The sequence below is a fragment of the Salarias fasciatus genome, chromosome 14 (genome assembly GCF_902148845.1).
Source record: "Salarias fasciatus chromosome 14, fSalaFa1.1, whole genome shotgun sequence".
NCBI lineage: Eukaryota > Metazoa > Chordata > Actinopteri > Blenniiformes > Blenniidae > Salarias > Salarias fasciatus.
The window spans coordinates 31,450,958-31,468,303 of record NC_043758.1 but is presented as its reverse complement, the minus strand read 5'-3'; the positions used below and the strand labels follow the sequence as shown (position 1 = coordinate 31,468,303).

General features: G+C 45.5%; 2 protein-coding genes across 5 annotated transcripts; both read right to left on the bottom strand.

The window, feature by feature from the left end:
- Window positions 1-378: 378 nt before the first annotated feature.
- Window positions 379-10,299, bottom strand: LOC115400971 (uncharacterized). The gene is made up of 22 exons (XM_030109065.1): window positions 10,158-10,299; window positions 7,822-7,928; window positions 6,724-6,768; window positions 6,491-6,644; window positions 6,339-6,410; window positions 6,067-6,155; window positions 5,832-5,988; window positions 5,225-5,302; window positions 3,773-3,864; window positions 3,563-3,668; window positions 3,404-3,483; window positions 3,263-3,331; window positions 2,833-2,893; window positions 2,728-2,744; window positions 2,598-2,655; window positions 2,354-2,507; window positions 2,140-2,253; window positions 2,006-2,063; window positions 1,865-1,933; window positions 1,728-1,791; window positions 1,582-1,653; window positions 379-894 (listed from the first exon to the last, which is right to left on the bottom strand). The coding sequence occupies exons 1-22, from the start codon at window positions 10,212-10,214 to the stop codon at window positions 778-780; spliced, it is 1,890 nt and encodes a 629-aa protein (XP_029964925.1). The 5' UTR covers window positions 10,215-10,299; the 3' UTR covers window positions 379-777.
- A 593-nt stretch (window positions 10,300-10,892) lies between these two features.
- LOC115400972 (upstream stimulatory factor 1-like) lies at window positions 10,893-15,621 on the bottom strand. Of its 4 annotated transcripts, none has more exons than XM_030109069.1 (11): window positions 14,945-15,000; window positions 14,301-14,362; window positions 14,140-14,189; window positions 13,434-13,546; window positions 12,923-13,036; window positions 12,626-12,779; window positions 12,478-12,562; window positions 12,340-12,398; window positions 12,171-12,265; window positions 11,970-12,101; window positions 10,893-11,769 (listed from the first exon to the last, which is right to left on the bottom strand). In XM_030109069.1, the coding sequence occupies exons 2-11, from the start codon at window positions 14,306-14,308 to the stop codon at window positions 11,680-11,682; spliced, it is 900 nt and encodes a 299-aa protein (XP_029964929.1). In that variant the 5' UTR covers window positions 14,309-14,362; window positions 14,945-15,000; the 3' UTR covers window positions 10,893-11,679. The 4 variants fall into 4 exon arrangements, with proteins under 4 accessions (XP_029964929.1, XP_029964930.1, XP_029964928.1 ...); XM_030109070.1 differs by having other exon boundaries at window positions 11,970-12,098; XM_030109068.1 differs by lacking the exon at window positions 14,945-15,000 and adding an exon at window positions 15,542-15,621 and having other exon boundaries at window positions 11,970-12,098; window positions 12,478-12,779.
- Between the last annotated feature and the right edge of the window lie 1,725 nt (window positions 15,622-17,346).

Below are 17,346 nucleotides of genomic sequence, written 5' to 3'. Positions count from 1 at the left end.
ACTGAAAATACAGCTTTCAGAAAAATGACTGTCAAGGTGGAACGTTCTGATGACGTTCCAACCCAGTCGTCATGTAGACGGTTGAAAACGGCGCTTTCTGAAAACGCTGGACAGAAATAGAAAAATGCTGCGTTTTCACTTGAAACAAGCTAGCACCATATAAAGATTACAAATCAACCATAAAAGAAATGTTCCTAATCTTGATAACAAACACTAGACACATAAAAACTGAATGATTCATGACGCTAAAGTCAAAACTAGCTGGCATGCTAACCTCTAGAAGAAAGCTTCAAACTCACTTTAAGTTACCCACGTTTGGAAAGATCACAAAAGATTAAGAAATTTAGAAGTTGTTTTTAATTACAAAAAAGATTTACATTTATTGTACAAATTCCCAGAGTTTCAATCTGAAGAGTTTTTCTCACATTTAAAGAACACCCAGGAAAGCGATCTAAACCGTCTGGCACCAAACATCAAGAACTGCAACCGCATCCTGATCTGTAGTGTTATTTTTCAGTCATGGATATTCTCAGATTATTTCCTGACAGAAACTGAAGATGCTAACCACCAATGAAAAAGCTGAAAATATCAATAGTTAATTAGACCACGCCCACACTCTCATTTGACTGTAAACTTTTTCACATTAAAACATAAAGTTTCAGATTAAGGTTGGAAAATTTAACTTGTGTTTAAACAGCACCGGCTTTACTGTATTCAGGTTAAAAACACTGATTTGTTCTCACAGAGCGGAGCGAGCAGAGCCTGAGAGTAATCTGATTACTCTGGGGGTGCAGTGGGAGGCCGTTCCCCAGCAGACCCCTGGGCAGAGGGATTGTAAGGAGAGAGGACACAGAAGACACAGCCAGCCTGCTGGAAGCTCTGCCTCAGCGCCACCTGGTGGAGAGGACACACACACTGCGTCAGGCTGCAGCATCACTGGACGCCTCTCACGTCACACAGTTTTAATCAAGAACATTTCTTCACACAACATTTATCTAAGTGTTTTTTTTCCTCTTTGCTCTCTCTGGATTATTAGAATAAATGCGCATCTTTGGCTCCTGAAAAAGCACTGAAAATAATAAATCTTGATTTTTGTAACAATCTGAAGTGAGAGCGTGCTAATTTAGCCGAACAAGTATAATTTATAAAATATAGATGTGGGAAATGTAACAATTTAAAATGATTTTTTTTTTTTTTTTTACTTCATAAGAGCAACAAGCTATGATTTATAATCTGCTTCAACACACACACTCTGACACACACACACACACACACACACACATCCAGGCTTTGATGTGAAAGCTGCACATTTCTGTAGATTACATCAGAAACTGCCGCTCAGTGAATAATTACCCAACATTACAGAGGTTTTGTAAAAACGACACTTTAATGGAGCAACACGCGTCTTTTAAATGACGCCTTATTCTGTGAATCACGTTTCATCATCAGACGGTTTAATCTGCAGATTAATGTATCGAGTTGGACCTGTTCTGGAGGAGATCAGCTGATGTGACTCCTCCTGGCGTCTCAGCCTCGTTTGCACGACATGTGAAAAGGCGTCACTAAGTATTTCAGGCTCACCAGTTTGTCCTGGTCCAGACAGAGGCCCACCACGGCCCCCCCGCTGCCCGGCAGCTTCACGGCGGAGCCCGACTGCAGAGAAGAGTCAAGCCGAGTCAGGAAGAAGAAGAAGAAGAAGGAGGAGGAGACGCTTCCTCTAGACTCACCTGCCTCGCCAGCTCCACCATCTTCAGGTTTCCGGGGCCCAGACACTCGTCGGTGTACACAGACCTGCGGGGTGGGGGAGGGGGGGCGTAAATCTGAGGGTTCAGGGGTGACCCGCAGGTTCCGATCGTTCCTTTACCTGCGCAGGTCAAAGTTCTGGTCCATGAGTTGCGCCAGCCGGGGCCAGTCTCCGTCCTGCAGGGCGGCCCTGAGGACAAACCCAGGAAGGGTGACTTCCCCGCGACGCTCCGGCCCCTCCCACCGGACCCCCGAGACTCACCTGGCCTGGTCGGTGAGCTGGGCGAAGGTCTTCATGGCCTCCACCACCTCCTGCTCTCCTGCAGAGACACGGCGTTAATGCCAAACAAGCTAATAGACGCTGTTTGAAACGCCTGAGTTGTCGCCCGGCCGTACCGCTCAGCCAGCGCTGCCGGATGTTGCTGTGGATGCGGCCCGAGTCGCTGGGGTCGCTCAGGTAAGCCAGCCACAGCGACGGCAGGCGACTCATGTCCAGGGGGACGTAATGACCTGAAACGGAAGCAGAGAAACACGCCTCAGGAAACCTTCGTCCACGTCCAGCTACGTCAATCATCAGATGGTTTTGTTTCCTGTGAATCTGCTCCGGTACCGTAGCCCTGCTGCTCCATCAGCTCCCTGCTGAAGTCCATGTAGACCAGGCCTTCGTAGACCTGCACCACCCGGTCCTGCAGCCCCGCCGTGATGAACAGCTCCTCCGTCTCCACGTTCAGGATGAAGTTGGCTCGGATTGGCTTCGGCAGATCCTGCAAACGCGCCCAAAAAGAAAGAAACGCAGCGTGTGACGGTCAGCCGAGACGTCAGACTGAAGCACGTTGAAAAGCCGATGTGCCCACTTGGTCGGTGATGTTGTAGAACTTCATGAGACACTTCAAGGTGGCCGAGACGATCGCGCTGAGAGCAACAGCGTCACATAATCAGCTTCAGAACGTGTGAACGGGAATGTTCATTTAAATGAGTGTTTACCTGCTGCCAGCCAGACCCTTCAGAAAACACAGAAACAACAACATCAAGGCGACAGAGCTGAGTTCTGTCACATTTCCGCACTGTTCAATAAGCACGGCTCCTCACCACTTGTCGAGGGATGTTTGTGTCGTACTTGAGAGTGAAGTTCTGTTTCGTCAAAGCGATGCTACAAGAAAACAAAACGTTACACACTGGCGGCGTTACCAAACACACTGCTAACAAACAGGAAAACCTCTGCTACCAGCAAACTGCTCAAAATATGAATTTTTACTATGAAGATGTGAGAAGCACGGCGGAGGCAGCATCATGGATTGGGGCTGCCTGGACAGCTTGGGATCAGCAGTTTTTGCAGAGACATTCAGAGTTGAATGTGGGGAAGAACTTGATCTAGAACTGACCAAGCCCAATGCCTCCCTTCCTCTGGCTGCAGTGTTAATACAGAATATAGAATCATCTTAAACTGTCATCGGTGTTTCTGTTTTTAATCAGTGATTGATCCTGAGGGAAGACGTGTTCAGGTGGAGGCAGATCTCACCCCTGCTTGGAGCAGAACTGGTAGAACTTCTTACAGGTGGCCTGCAGCAGCCGCAGGCCCCCCAGGTACCTGCGGAGACACCGGGAGACGTAAGAAGCTTCCTGTTTGGGCGGATCGCCGCCGCCGCCGCTCTGCACTCACCCTTCCTTCCTGCTGATGCAGAACAGATCCTGCAGGCTGCCGAACTCCGTGGGGTCGTTCAGAGGATGAGGCAGTAAAACCTGCAGATTCACATCCATCCAGTCAGCCTCAAAGCATCCCATCTGTCTGTGTGTGTATGTGTGTGTGTGTGTGCATTACCAGAGTCTGGCTCTCCACCAGAGTGACCTCGGCCCAGAAGTTGGAGATGGACATGGCGATGGTTTTCCCGTGGAAGCCGTCGGAGGGGTTTCCCATCAGGCCCACCCTGTCAGTTCACAGACACACACAGACACACACACACACACACACACACACCTCTCCATCAGCACCGCTGCGGGGTGAAAGGCATCGTGGGCGTCGGCGAGCTACCTGGCGTAGGAGCGGCAGGTGATGGGCTTGGCGGGTTTGTTCTGCTGCTTGCAGGAGTAGTGTGTGAGCCACTTGGTGTAGTCAGAGAGGCTCTGGAACGTGGAGACAGATCACCTTCAAAAAAAAACCAAACAAACAAAAACAAGTGCACACAACTCGGAGACAAGCTGACTGTCCAACAAATGGCCCCAAACATTACTCCAACCTCAACATGAAGCCAGTTTTAATGCTGTTTGCTACTCTGAGGAAATTTTGTTTTTGTTTTTTTTTTTTTTTACCATCTTGGCCAGATTGGAGCCTCATGTGGACCAATTTTGACCCATGGGCCTTATGTTTGGCACCCCTGGTTTAAAGGTATAGTGGACGATTTTCTCAAAAATCAAAGTCAAACGTCTGTTACTTGCTTTTTGAAAAACGTGCATGCGGCAGACCATCCTACCGGCTCTACTGCTCCTCCCGAGGAAACGCCTATCAGTGTCGGAAGCGTGCGAGCGCGAGCTCATCTTCCCTGGGCGTGCACGGCTCCGTTTACAGTTTCTGCAATCGACCTCGCTCATAAAGCTTATTTTCCGAAACAGTTACAGTTTCATTATGTCAGACTCGCCATCGGTAAGTACTGGCTGAAACCGAAGCTCATGGGCTACATTAACACTCTGAATGCGCATGCGCAGATAACGGGAACGAGTGCACTTGACGGCGTTACGCAAGCATTTCTCCAGCGTGATTGACATGTTGGAGGACCAATAGTTGAGATTCGCATCCCGGAATTCATTGACTGAAACATTGTCCATTATATCTGTTCTGCATTCAGCAGCGTCACATGAGGTGGATTAAATTAAGCTTTTCATGTCAAAACTTTAAATTTAGAAACAGATGACAGATAAGTGTTAAAGGTGCAGCCGAGTACATATAAAGACAGGTTCCATGTTCAGCGGTCAAACATAAAGCAACTTATTTTTTAAGCATTATCATCATTTACGAGTATTTGTGTTTTTTAATATGGTGTTTGATTATTTTCTAATTTTTTTGATTGATTTTATTTCATTTCACTTTCTTACACATTATTTTATCAAAAAACATTTAAAAATTATGTTCTATTTGATATAAAAATTTATACAAAAAAAGTGAAATCACAGTGAATTAATAAAAGAAGTTGGAAAAATAAACCTGAAAATTTCTACCACTTTTTATACTTTCTACACACACAAATCTGTTTAAAGGTATTTAGCATCTTTCATTCACTTCGAGTTTCTGTCTGTCAAATTGAATATTCTCTGAAGTGACAGGAAAGTTCCCATAAATATCTTTCTGGAGTGACTTGTCGGCCCTAATATTTCCTCCTTATTAGTGTAAACTATAGAGAAAGAGTTCATTTAAAAGTGAATATGAGTGTAAACTCCACAGGCGGGTTTGATCTGACAGTGAACTGAGCAGCGCGGTGAGGATACCGACCACCTGGCCGATCAGCTGGAAGCCGGTCGGGAGCTTCATCCCAAACACGTCCTGCTGCTTCTCATTGATGAGCCACTCCTGAGGACAGAGCAGACGCCACGGATCACTTCTCCTCTCCAAGAACAACATATATCAATAACTTATATAGTGTTACACAGTGTGTGAACTCTTCAAGAATTCCTCTTTTCTTCATAAACTGCTGACATTTTAAACACATGGAAGAGGAATCGACGAACGTCCTCCTTTAATAATTGTTTATCAGCATTACAACTGATGGTTTTATTTCAAAAATTGAGTATACCAAAAAAAGCTCTTCAATTGATCCTTTTTTCTGACGATAAAAAAGTTAGGGATATTAAACTTCACTTAACATTTAATCACTGTGTTCAGTAAAAACAGGAAATATAAGAATAATTTGTGTTGTTCAAACACTTTGGATGTAAATTAGTATTAATCAGATCACATTTATGAACAAATAATTCAGAATCGTTTGAAGTATTACGATAAAATCCAAATGATTGTATTTGTTGGTAATAGTTATTGATGCGGTGTGACAGGAGCACAGATGATTACTGATGAACATTGAAGTGAAAGGTTCAGTCGTCACCCAGAAGCGTCCGAAGCTCCTGTCGCTGGCCCGAGGCTGCAGGCTGAGGTAGTCGCACATGTGGGGCAGCGTTTCCTTCCGGATGCAGTAAAACACCACGCTGGCCAGGCGGGACGCCGTCAGGCCGGGCCGCGGCTTCTCCAGGAAGCGGCTGATCCTGGTGCAGAAAACCAGAGCGTGTCAGGAGGCTGCTTGAGCGCCGCGCCACGCCACGCCACACAGGAAGCAGGATCACCTGTGGGTGTCGGGGCAGACTTCCACCATGCCCCGGCTGCTGCTGCTCTCGCTCTCCTCCAGCTCGTAGTAGATCATCAGCTCCCCAGGCTGCGCACACACAAACACACACACACACACACACACACACACACACACACACACACACACCGAGTCCTGACTGAAACATCAGTGGCGCCGGACTACGGCAAGCCGATCAGCAGTAAACTACCCTAACAAATTCCTCCTCTGAGGAGCGATTCTGCTCCCGGCGCGCCTCGGGCGTCTTCTCACCTTTGAGCGGAAGAATCGGATCACTTGAGCGATGTCGAAGTTCTGGTCGGCACACAGCATGTCTCCGGCGATCTGCCGGCACACAACACAGGTTCAGAGAGACATAAGAGAGGGCGATGACCCCTCCTCGGCGGCTGGCGGGTCCAGCGTACCACCATGATGTCGTCCTGCAGGCCGCGGCTGCGTACGACCAGCTCCAGGTCGGCCACGGCGCCCAGGCGGTTTTCCAGCGTGGTGCTGCCGTCGTTCACCACGTTCTCCACGGGGAAGTCGTTGGCCGTGGCCCAGCGCTCGAAATGCTTGAACCTGCCCCGGCACAGAGACGCAGGCTGGAGAGCAGAGACAGAAAGGAGACGGTGGCGGCAGCGGCGGGCAGAAGACTCACTTGTCTGCGTTGGTGACCAGGTAGACTTCAGTGAAGAGCTGCCTCCTGCCAATCAGAGGAAACACACCGGCTGAGGACTATGGAGGACCACCCAGTGCATCAGGATTGACCTTTGCAGTCCTTCGTCTTCAGCACAGGGCAGAGCATATGGCACTTCTTGAAAATGTGTTGGCGATATGGGGGTATTTCCCACAGTTCCTGGTTGGTTTAACTGCATTTAGACATGGAATTTACCTGAACAGGGCCTCTGTTCAGGTAAACTAACTGAACTGCACTAACAGGACTGACAGGCAGGACCCTGCACCTCACTGTAAAATCACTGAACAACAAAAACGATTACTTGGAACTATGGAGAACTACTGAGAAATCCCGCCAGATGTTTCCCTGATCTTGTGTTGAGCTTGAGGATTCTGCCATCTTACCACGGGACAAAGCAGACCAGCGTTAGCTCATGCATATGATGCACATACCCTAACTTGATGTGTTTTTAAGGACTATGGGTCTGCAGAGAGTTTCTGTCGACTATGAGGCAAATCCTTCACCAAAGCTTACCGGGGATCAATCAAGATGAGAACTCTTCACTACATTCAGAAAACATCGTGTGAGGATGAGCTCTTCGTGAAGAGCTTTGGTTGCACTCTGGGCCTCTCTGGAAGAGGTGTTCTTCTCTTAATGCTGAACCTGGCTCTTACAGTTTTCAATAAAGTTAATAATATGGGACTGTGGGAGGACTGCTCTCCACACCATGAGGAAGCCTTGAGCTCTTCAGCTGGACTAGCCACAGAGTCGTCCCCTAAGGTTTCCTGTAATGTTTCTTGAACCTCTGCAGAACTAACAGGTAATCTATCACCATGTCAATGGATCTATTGTTGATCCTACCGGCAAATTCAAACGAAGATAAATCAGAATTTAGGACGATGGGAGATAATGCACATGTTGTTGAGATTTTCTGTGGACTACATGAGGCAACTTGTTAATCCAGTTCTCACAGATCATGTTAGAACTGTAGTGTTGGTGAAGCTGCAGGACGCGAGCTTCTCTGACTTCCATTTCACACTATGCGCGTTTCAGCGCCAACATTTTCCCATTCTTACGTACATGTTTACGGTTTCCCACCAAAAGTCAAGGATCTTCTTCCCCCCGGTGCCTGGAAGCAGGGCCTTCGGAACCCCAGAGAGGTGGCTGTACAGTCCTGTGTCGTCATTCTGAAGGAGAGAAGGAAAATCAGGAGGATTCCTCCGAAGATGATCATCCAGGAATATGATACCCTCTGCCACCCTGAGTTTTCTGCAGATCCATCATCCAAAAATATTAATTTGACATAAATTGATGACCACAGCTGTGAGGCATCCATGGACGGATGCTGAACTGAACAGACAGAATGGCTCCTCCAGTCCAAACTCTATGAGCAACTCACAGAAAAAATTGCAACAGAGATCGATAACAATAATTATTTATTAAGTATTTTCATTGATTTACAAAAAGCTTTTGACGTCATCAATCATTCAAAATTACTAAAAAAAATGAGTATGTATGGCATCAGAGGAGTAGCTCACCATTGGCTCTCAAGTTATTTGGAAAATAGAAACCAATATGTACATATAAATGACACTAAATCTGAACTATGGCAAATTAAATGTGGTGTGCCCCAAGGTTCGATACTTGGGCCAAAGTTATTCACTTTGTACATGAATGATTTTGCTAAAGTGTCCAACCTTGGGAAAATTCTATTCGCAGACGATACCACATTATTTCATTCAGGTAAAAGCATACAAGAAGTCACAAAAGTAGTGAATGAAGAATTGAAAGTAATAAAACACTGGTTTGATTTAAACGGATTAATCCTAAATGCCAAAAAAACTAATTTTATGTTGTTTAATAATAAAAAGGAAAAAGTGAAAGTAAAACTCGAAATAGATGGAGTTGAAATTCATCGTGTAACAGAAACAAAATGCTTAGGAGTGATGATTGATGGCGATCTAAAGTGGAAATCTCACATTAATTATACCAAAGGGAAAATTGGGAAAGCCATTTCTGTGTTACATAGAGTCAAGTTTTTTTTGAACAGTTGTGCTTTGTTAACATTGTATAACACTATGATTTTGCCTTATCTCATGTATTGTGTTGAAGTGTGGGGTACGACATGTAAAACTTATTTACAGACAATTGTCATTCTACAAAAAAGGGCCATAAGGATAATAACAAATAGTCACTATCGAGAGCCGTCTAACCCATTATTTATTAAACTGAAAGTTTTGAAATTTCTCGATATTGTTGATTTAAGCATCCTAAAAATAATGTATAAGGCAAAGTGGAATCTATTGCCTGTAAACCTTCAGAATATATTTGAAATAAGAACCAGTATATACAATCTTAAAGGAATAGACGTGTTCAAAAAACCCAGATTCAGAACCAAAATCAAAGAAAGAAACATTGTGGTAAAAGGAGTGAACCTATGGAATGCTCTGAAACAGGAAATCAAAGAGTGTAAAACAATTATGACATTTAAGAAACATATAAAAAATTCCACACTGGAAAAATATGAAAATGAAAACTAAGTTGTTGCGGGTGAAAACATTTTTTTTTATTTAATGAATATGAGTTTTTGAGTATTGTTAATTTGTATTTGTTCAAATACTGTATGTAAAGGGGCAGATATAATAAGATTGTTCTTCTTTCTGCTCCTTTTCTTTCGTTTGTTTGGTGTCTAGATTGATGACATTGATGTATTTTCATCTTTTTTGTTTTTTTGTCTTTGTGTTGTTTTAAACGAAAGAAACAAATAAACTAAACTAAACTAAACTAAATACAACACAGTACTTACAAGATTAAAATTCTTTTATTTTGAAAACATCCACTGTGGATGTATTTAAACTATTTATGTGGATGATACGCACACACACATTTGTTGACATTTTATAATAGCAGCACCACACGTGGACTCTGAACACGCCCCTTTTTTGTGCATACTTCAAGCTGCAGTGCCAAACCTCATGAAAAATACTGACTACGTTATATTGTCCTCGTTTTCCGAAAAAATGTCCACTTGTTTATAATTTAACAGATTTTATTGAAACAAGTAGCCCATTGTTAAAAATTCGGCATACTTATGATTCAACACGAAGCTTAAATATTAGTAAAAACATCAATTTTTCAGAAAGCTGATCGCTAACAAGCTCCTGCATCGGTCGGCAGAGGGCGGTAAAGACAACTGAGAAAAGCTGATTAAAAATGACACGTTTACATAAATTTAAAAGCGGCTTTGTGATTTGAGATCAGCCGGAAGTCATATCTGGTTATTTTAAATCTGTAAATGTGCTTTATGATGGTCTAACAGGTATGAATACCCGAGGACGGGCCTCGGGGCTGTGAAGTGCCCAAATTCCGGGTGCAGTCTGGTAGCGCAGGTGAACTTTGCTCCGGGGCTCACTCACCTGGATCTGTGCCTCTAACACGGTGCCGTGACCGGCCACCAGCAGGATGCAGATCATCGGAGAGGATCCTGATCGTCTCGCAGTCGTTAAAAACCTTTCTTCAAAGAAAACACAGTGGATCGGAGAGACGCGTCCAGCCAGATTACTATGAACTTCCGGTGAAATACTTCAAAATAATCGCTTCCGCTTTCATTTTCTTTCAAGTTAAAAGATCAGAGTTCACGCCTTCAGTTGGGAGTTTCAAGAATGTGCAATCAATAAAGTGGAGCTTGCATGTTCTCCGTGTGAATGCATTTGGTTGTGTGTCTCCCTGCTTTCAATACAATAAGTGAATTTCCTACATAGACTAGTTTTGATTCATGATTTTTCACTGCACTTTATTTATAGAGCACTTTAAAAACAACTACGGCTGAGCCTGAAGTGCTGCACGTAGTCATAAAACCCTAAAGACATAAAGTGCAAGATAAAAATATAGTAACGACAATAAAGGCAATGATAAAAACAGAAGAAGCGTCTCAGGCTTGGGATGAAAACGTGTTTTAGAGACTGCTTCTAAAACTAGACGGCGATGGGGCTGGTCCGAGTCCCAGGAAGGGCCAGAGGGGTTTTACAAAAACAGAAAACTGTCAGACCTCCCCCCACAGCTCATTACTACTGAGCACACACTCACACACACGTCACCCCACATTCCTCAAACACTAATCAGCTCAGCACTCTGAATAAACACAGCTGAACGTGTTTGATGACATACAGTATATTTTATTACAAAGACGTACGCAGCCTAACTACAATGCGATGCTTCCCGCCCCGTTAATCCTGTTAGTTACATTGTTGCAATGTAATTATTTTCCCCGGTGAGGCGTCGTGAAACTTTCAAAATAAAAAAATAAACAAAAAAAAAAAAAAAAGGAAGAGGAGAAGCTGAATGGATTGGATGGAGGACTACAGAGGTTAAAGTCTGTGTACAGCAGAGTCGCGTGAGTCCAAATACATTCTACATGTTAGGAGGAGTGAAGATCGGGCGAGCTTCATTCAATTTCTTCAGATTGCCAGCAGCTCCAGTAGCGGTGATCTGAACAGAGGACAGATTCCTGGATTATCTGCTGCTGCTGATGAAGATGATGATGATGATGATGAAGCAGCCGCATGGGAGCAGAGACTCCTTTCAGGAGTTTGGGGGTTTGACTTTTAGTCGACAGTGAACAGCTGCATTTTGTGTTTGCTAACAGTCAGAATAAAATGCTCTACACAGACTTTAAAGGAACCAAAAGACAGAAGTAGCTTAGTGAGCTGGACTGGTGCACAGCCGAATGGAGGAAGGTCTTCACTGATTCCCGCACTTCCTTTCTGATTGCTCTGGTTTTACCAGAAGATGATTCCAAATCGCTGTAAAAAGCCAGGAGAGCCGTGTGTCGTCTGAATATGAAGGACAGTAATGGGTTATGTTTCTCATGCACTCTGGATCTCGCAGCAACTTCCAAGTCCTCCGTTGGCCCCTGGTGGTGGTTCTGGAAGGCGCCGCTCACTGGGGGTCCGAGCTGGACGATCCCACAATGCCGTGCTGTCGCAGGAGGTTCCTCAGGATCTGGTTCTTGGACTTCCAGTCTTCCACCTGGGCGACAGATGGAAGCGGTGAGTGGTGTCAAACATGACTTGTAGCTATTTTATAAATGTTTTCATTTCAGCTATTTTATCTTATTTTAGCAGTTTTTTGCCATTAAAAAAAAGAAAGTGTGGAATGCAAATGAAGTGCAAAACAAAACCAGATGTTGACCTCTGTCCTGAGGCGCAGCCCTCTGCCCCGCCCCTCACCTCCTGTCTGAGCAGCTGGTTGTCGATCCGCAGGCGGTCCAGGGTGCCGATGTCCTCCCCCAGCTTCAGGTTGCTCTGCCGCAGCTCCTTGATGTACTCGCAGGCTTTGGACAGGATCCCTCCTTTACTCTGCTGGGCGCGGAAAGGCTTTCAGACGGCGTGAACCTCTCGGCGCGGCTCCGACCGCGAGGCGGCCCTCACCTGTCCCGTCTTGGTGTAGTCCACGTTGCAGTCCGGGATGGCTTTGGACAGCTGCACGATCCAGTTGTTGATCTTGTCCCTGCGCCTGCGCTCCACTGTCGGGGACGGCGGGGACGGTTACTGACAGGCAGCGAGGGGGTCAGGGTTCATCGGAGATGTGAGCGCTCACCTTCGTTGTGTTGAGCTCGCCGCTTCTCGTCTCTGGAGGCACGAGGAGCTTCCTGTTTCCTGAGAGACAAACACGGGAGGTGCTGTCAGACACGGGGACGCCGCTGGGGAAGCGATGCCCCCGGTGCGAGTGACTCACGCGATGTACGGCTGGGTGCGGGGCGCGATGGTCCTCTGGTTGGAGGTCAGGACCTCCTGGGGCGACATCATGACGTAGAGCTGCCCTGTGGAGGGGACGAGGCGGTGAGCGGCGGGGAGCCCGGCTCCAGGCGTGTGTGTCTGGGTACCTGTGGGCGTGGTCTGGCCCAGCAGCGTGTCGGACGCCTGCACCGTGGTCACCATGGTGCCGGTGGTGGCGTCCGCGATGGTGGCGGGGTAGTAGGTGTACTGCGTCTCGGCGCCGCCGTCGCCCTCCAGGGCCTCTGACTGGGAGAAGACCGCCTGAGGGCATAAACACACACACACACACACACACACACACACACACACACACACACACACACACACACACACACACACACACACACAGCCCTGTCAGCAGAAAGAGGGGCCACCGCCATCTCTTCAGTCTGGTCTGTCCTCACCTGTGTGACGGCCTGAGTGGTGGCAGGGAAGCCCGTCACCAGGCTGACGGCCGCCGCTCCGTCTGTCTGGGCCTCCAGCTGTCCGTCAGTCACCTGGATCACCCTGTAGGTCACCTGCAGTACACAAAGGGGACCCCCGACCCCCCCACAACTCATTAGTGAAAAAAAGCTAGTGACCTGCGGACCAAAACCGGCCCACAGGTAAGAGGAGAACCTTGAATGGGAGACAGACTTTTGATGTTCAGATTTGGGAAACTTTAAATAACTGTCAGTGTTTTTTTATGGGAAAGTTTTAAGAGCTATTTTGCTCACTTTACTGCCAACTGCAGATCAAACTGTTCTTTTTGTGGTTCCTCAGCTGAAAAGTGTTTGTGAACTCATGATTGGATTGCAGAACATGCTGTGCTCAGATGATGTGTGGCTCATAAAATGAGCAGATAATATTCCAGCTGCTGTCTCCCGTGTGCAGCTCAGGGTTTCAGGGATCTGAACTCCCAGCTCTCCCACCCACCTGTCCGCCCGCCCCCTCCGTCTTGAAGAGATATTTGATGGGCTGATCGGTGAAGGTGGCCGCGGACTGGATGGTGGCGATGGCTGCAGGATCCTCAGCGGTGGCGACAGACCCTGAAACAACAGGAGGAGCTCACCAACACACTCCGACCGCCTGGAGGACAAAGTTCTGAGCATTTCAGAGGAACTGAAGGTTTCTAAATGCTCACACAACAGAAATAATTCTTATCTTTTCAACCACAGTATGATTAAAACCTCCACTTCCTCCATGAGACGGAGTCTGAGCATTTTTGAAAAATGCCACCGTTTGAGCCAATCAAAAAGCTGCGTTTTCAGAGACAGTTGCTGCATAAACAGACACCCGAAATGCAAGAAAGGTTTTGTGTTTTCACTTTAAATCTCCGAAATTATTTATTTACAACTAGAAAGGAAATTGTGGTTCTGACTCACGCTGCCAAAATTACTGCAACATACAACAAATTTACAAACCCTAGCCCACGCTTTGTAATTTTGAATCTGCACAGGCTGAATGCACAAGAGTATGGAAACATTTAAAGGAAGTTCTTTTTCGTGCATGTTGGCGGTAACAAATCTAGAAAACGGGTAAACACATAAACTAAAGCTTTAATAATCCAGTACAGGCAAATCGCAACTTCTCTTAACCAGTACAGGTGAACTGGAGACATTAGTAAAGTTGTCATGAATACCTTCCTCGTTGACAGAGACACTCCCGTCCGGCTCGGGGCTTTTCTGTTGGCTGAGTCAAAGAGATAAAACAGGAGGTTAGCTGTCGTGTTTAAACCGACTTACCGCGGTAGTTAGTAGTCTGATTATGATAGTTAGCAGTCTGTTAAGGAGAGTCACTCACCCCTTCATTTCTGGAGAAGCTGCTGGACGAGGAGACCGCCTTCACTCGCTCCCACAGCCAGACTGAGGAACAAACGCGTGAGTTGTGGGGAAAAGAAAGAGGGAAAAAAACTTGTCTTCAGACAGAAACGACTCGGAGCATCAGCCGTTCGAAGGAAGGAGGACATTAGAAAAAGGTTGGTGGAAGCTAGCGCTAGAAGCTGAGTCACAGACGCGCCAATAAGGCGCAAAGCGGAAGCTTCTCGTTTCAGACTACAAAATTAAAGCATCCCAGAAGACAGTAGAACGCAAAGCTCGTCAAATAGATTAGCTGTTTCAGAAGATTTTAGTTAAAAGCAACACGTAATCTATATTTCAGTTCAAATTTATTCGACTCAACCGACCTCACATGGATCAACAAATAGGTTTTGCTTTATTCTGAAAGCTGGACCGGAAGCTGACGCCTTCGTTGCTGCGAACAGACGCGGCTCCGCTCCCGCTCGGCCCAGCGGTTTGTACAGATGTTCAGAACAAAGCACTTTCCGTTTCCTCCGCGCAGCCGTCATCTGCATTAACCGAGTAATGCGCGCGGGGCGCGTGCAGCGGCTGCTCCCGCCACACTCCCGCGCCCTGATCGATATTAATCCAGAACAAAGATGTACTTACGCCGCAGAGCTCCTCCTCTGATGTTTGTCAACAAGAGTGTGGATACGAAATGTGCGCGTGCGCGGCCGGAAGTCAAGACACACTTCCGGACTACTTTACGTTGGTGAATTACTATAATTCTATACGTCATTGGGCTGCGGAGTTTAGTGAAGGAAATAAAACAATAAAAAATATTTTACTGCCTAAATATTTTAATAGCGTGTTTGGCGTTGAAATAAGCAGTGAGATACTATTTAATTCAGGCTGAAATAAAATGGAATGTCACTCAAGTTCAAATTTGTATGAATACGGGTGGACAAATTACTTTTAACAATATAAATATAATAAATAAACGCTTGTGCAAAATTACATCAAAGGAGATGTACATTTTTAAACAAGAAAAGAAAAAACACTGGACAGCGCCCATGGGTCGATCCCTCGATTGAGGGAGGGCTGAGGTTCATTCGTATGAGTTTCAGAGAAGTAACCACTGAGCTATACCAGTGCCGGTCGCAGGGGCAGAAAAATAAGTTTATGAAGACTGGTGGTCCAGGTGTTACTGTTATACTGTGACAGAAATGAGTAGAATAGAATAGAAAAGAAATACTTGATACAAACCAGATGGAAAGTCTCGACTTTTTTTGCTTGTTTTGTTTTTATCTTCATACTGAGAGTCAAACAAGTTCCAGAACAGTCTGGTCAGTCAGTCCTTCTCCGCCACCTGCTGGTGACAGGAGGAGTAACAGCTGAGTGTCCAGTTCAGTTTTCTTCAGTTTTTCTCAGTCAAACGAGGAAACAGTGAACTGAGACTGAAATAACGAGCTTCATATTATGTAAAGAACAGATTTGTTTCTGAACTCTCGACTGCTTGCTGAAAAATGCACTGGACAGCGCCCGTGGTTTGATCCCTCGGATGAGGGAAGAACTGAGGATCATCACGGAGATGAAATGTCAGAGGAAGTAACCACTGAGCTAAACCAATGCAGCAGTTGAGGGAGAAAAGTTCATATATGAAGAATAATTATCTGCATGTGTCTGTCATATATCGATAGAAATTTTAATTAAATATCAAATTAAACTTCCACATCAGCCCTGCAGCCTAGATAAAACTGTTCCTCTAAAGCTAAAATGCAGCCACTCCCTGAACTGTAGCTGTTATACCTGCAGTTACCAGCAGGGGGCAGAGAAGGACTGAGTGGAGCAGGAGTCTTGAACCTGACCCCTGCTGAAACAAACAGCACCTCTTCAGCAGGTGCAGTACAATCCAGTGAGTGGGGCTGGTGGAGAAATGTGTGGAGGGTGGAGACTTGTCAGGGAGGACGAATAGAGAGAGTGCATTTTTGATTTAATAAGTCAGAGAAGCATGATGTCCAAAAAACAACAAAGGAAGCTGAGGAAGAGAAACCTGCTGTCCTCATTGATGATCTTAACATCAACCAGGACAACAGGTTTGATCAGACATTTCCATATTCTGGTGCTTTCTCTGGATGCAGAGAAAGCGTTTGAAAAGCTTGAATGGTCCTTTTTATTTTAGACATTAGGTAAATGTGGTTTGGGTGACAACTTTGTTATGGTAATTCTGTCAAAATCCTATATAATGGGCCACAGACCATCTTGACTGATGGGTTCCGGTCTAGGGCTGCGGCTGCCCTAACCTTATATGCAGAAGATGTTTTGATTGCTTTGCCTGACCCTGAAATGTCTGTACCTGCTTTAATCGATGTGATCAATAGATTTAACTGTTTTTTTGTTTTGCTTTTTTTTTCTAGTTAAGGTCAATTTACCCAAATCAGAGGCTTTGCCCCTTGGTACTCTCTCTCAACTATGGTCCCGCCTTTTCCTTTGAATTGGTCACCTAATGGATTTGGATATTTGGGTATTTCAATCACCCCGCCTCTTGACCAGCTGTATAAAGTGTGTTGAAGGACACGAATGGATCACTCAGCTCATTCATTTGGAAAAAGTGTAGACTGAGGCTTAAGATGGCTGTATTACATTTGCCAAGTTCAATGGGTGGCTTAGACACATCCAATATTAAAACATATCAGCTTTGCACCCATTTGTGATTTGTAAATGACTGGATCAAGGACAAACTTTGACCTGGCTGGACCTTGACACAGCATTGTAACAGTGCAGTTTAAGAGACTTATTACTTTTTATTAGCCTGAAAGAAATCGGAGCTTATTGCTCAAAGCCTGTACAATTAACACTAAAAACATGGTGGCTTGTATGTCGTCTTGAGGGCAGGTCAAATAGAATAAAACAGGGGTCGGCGTGTATGGGTAAAGGAGCTGTCTGTCACCACAGATCAAGAAATATGTGATTCTGTTTGGTCCTATGGAAAAAAAATCAATATGCACTTGGACAAGAGAATTACAAATGAAAATAATACATAGAATACATATATCCCCTTGACGACATCT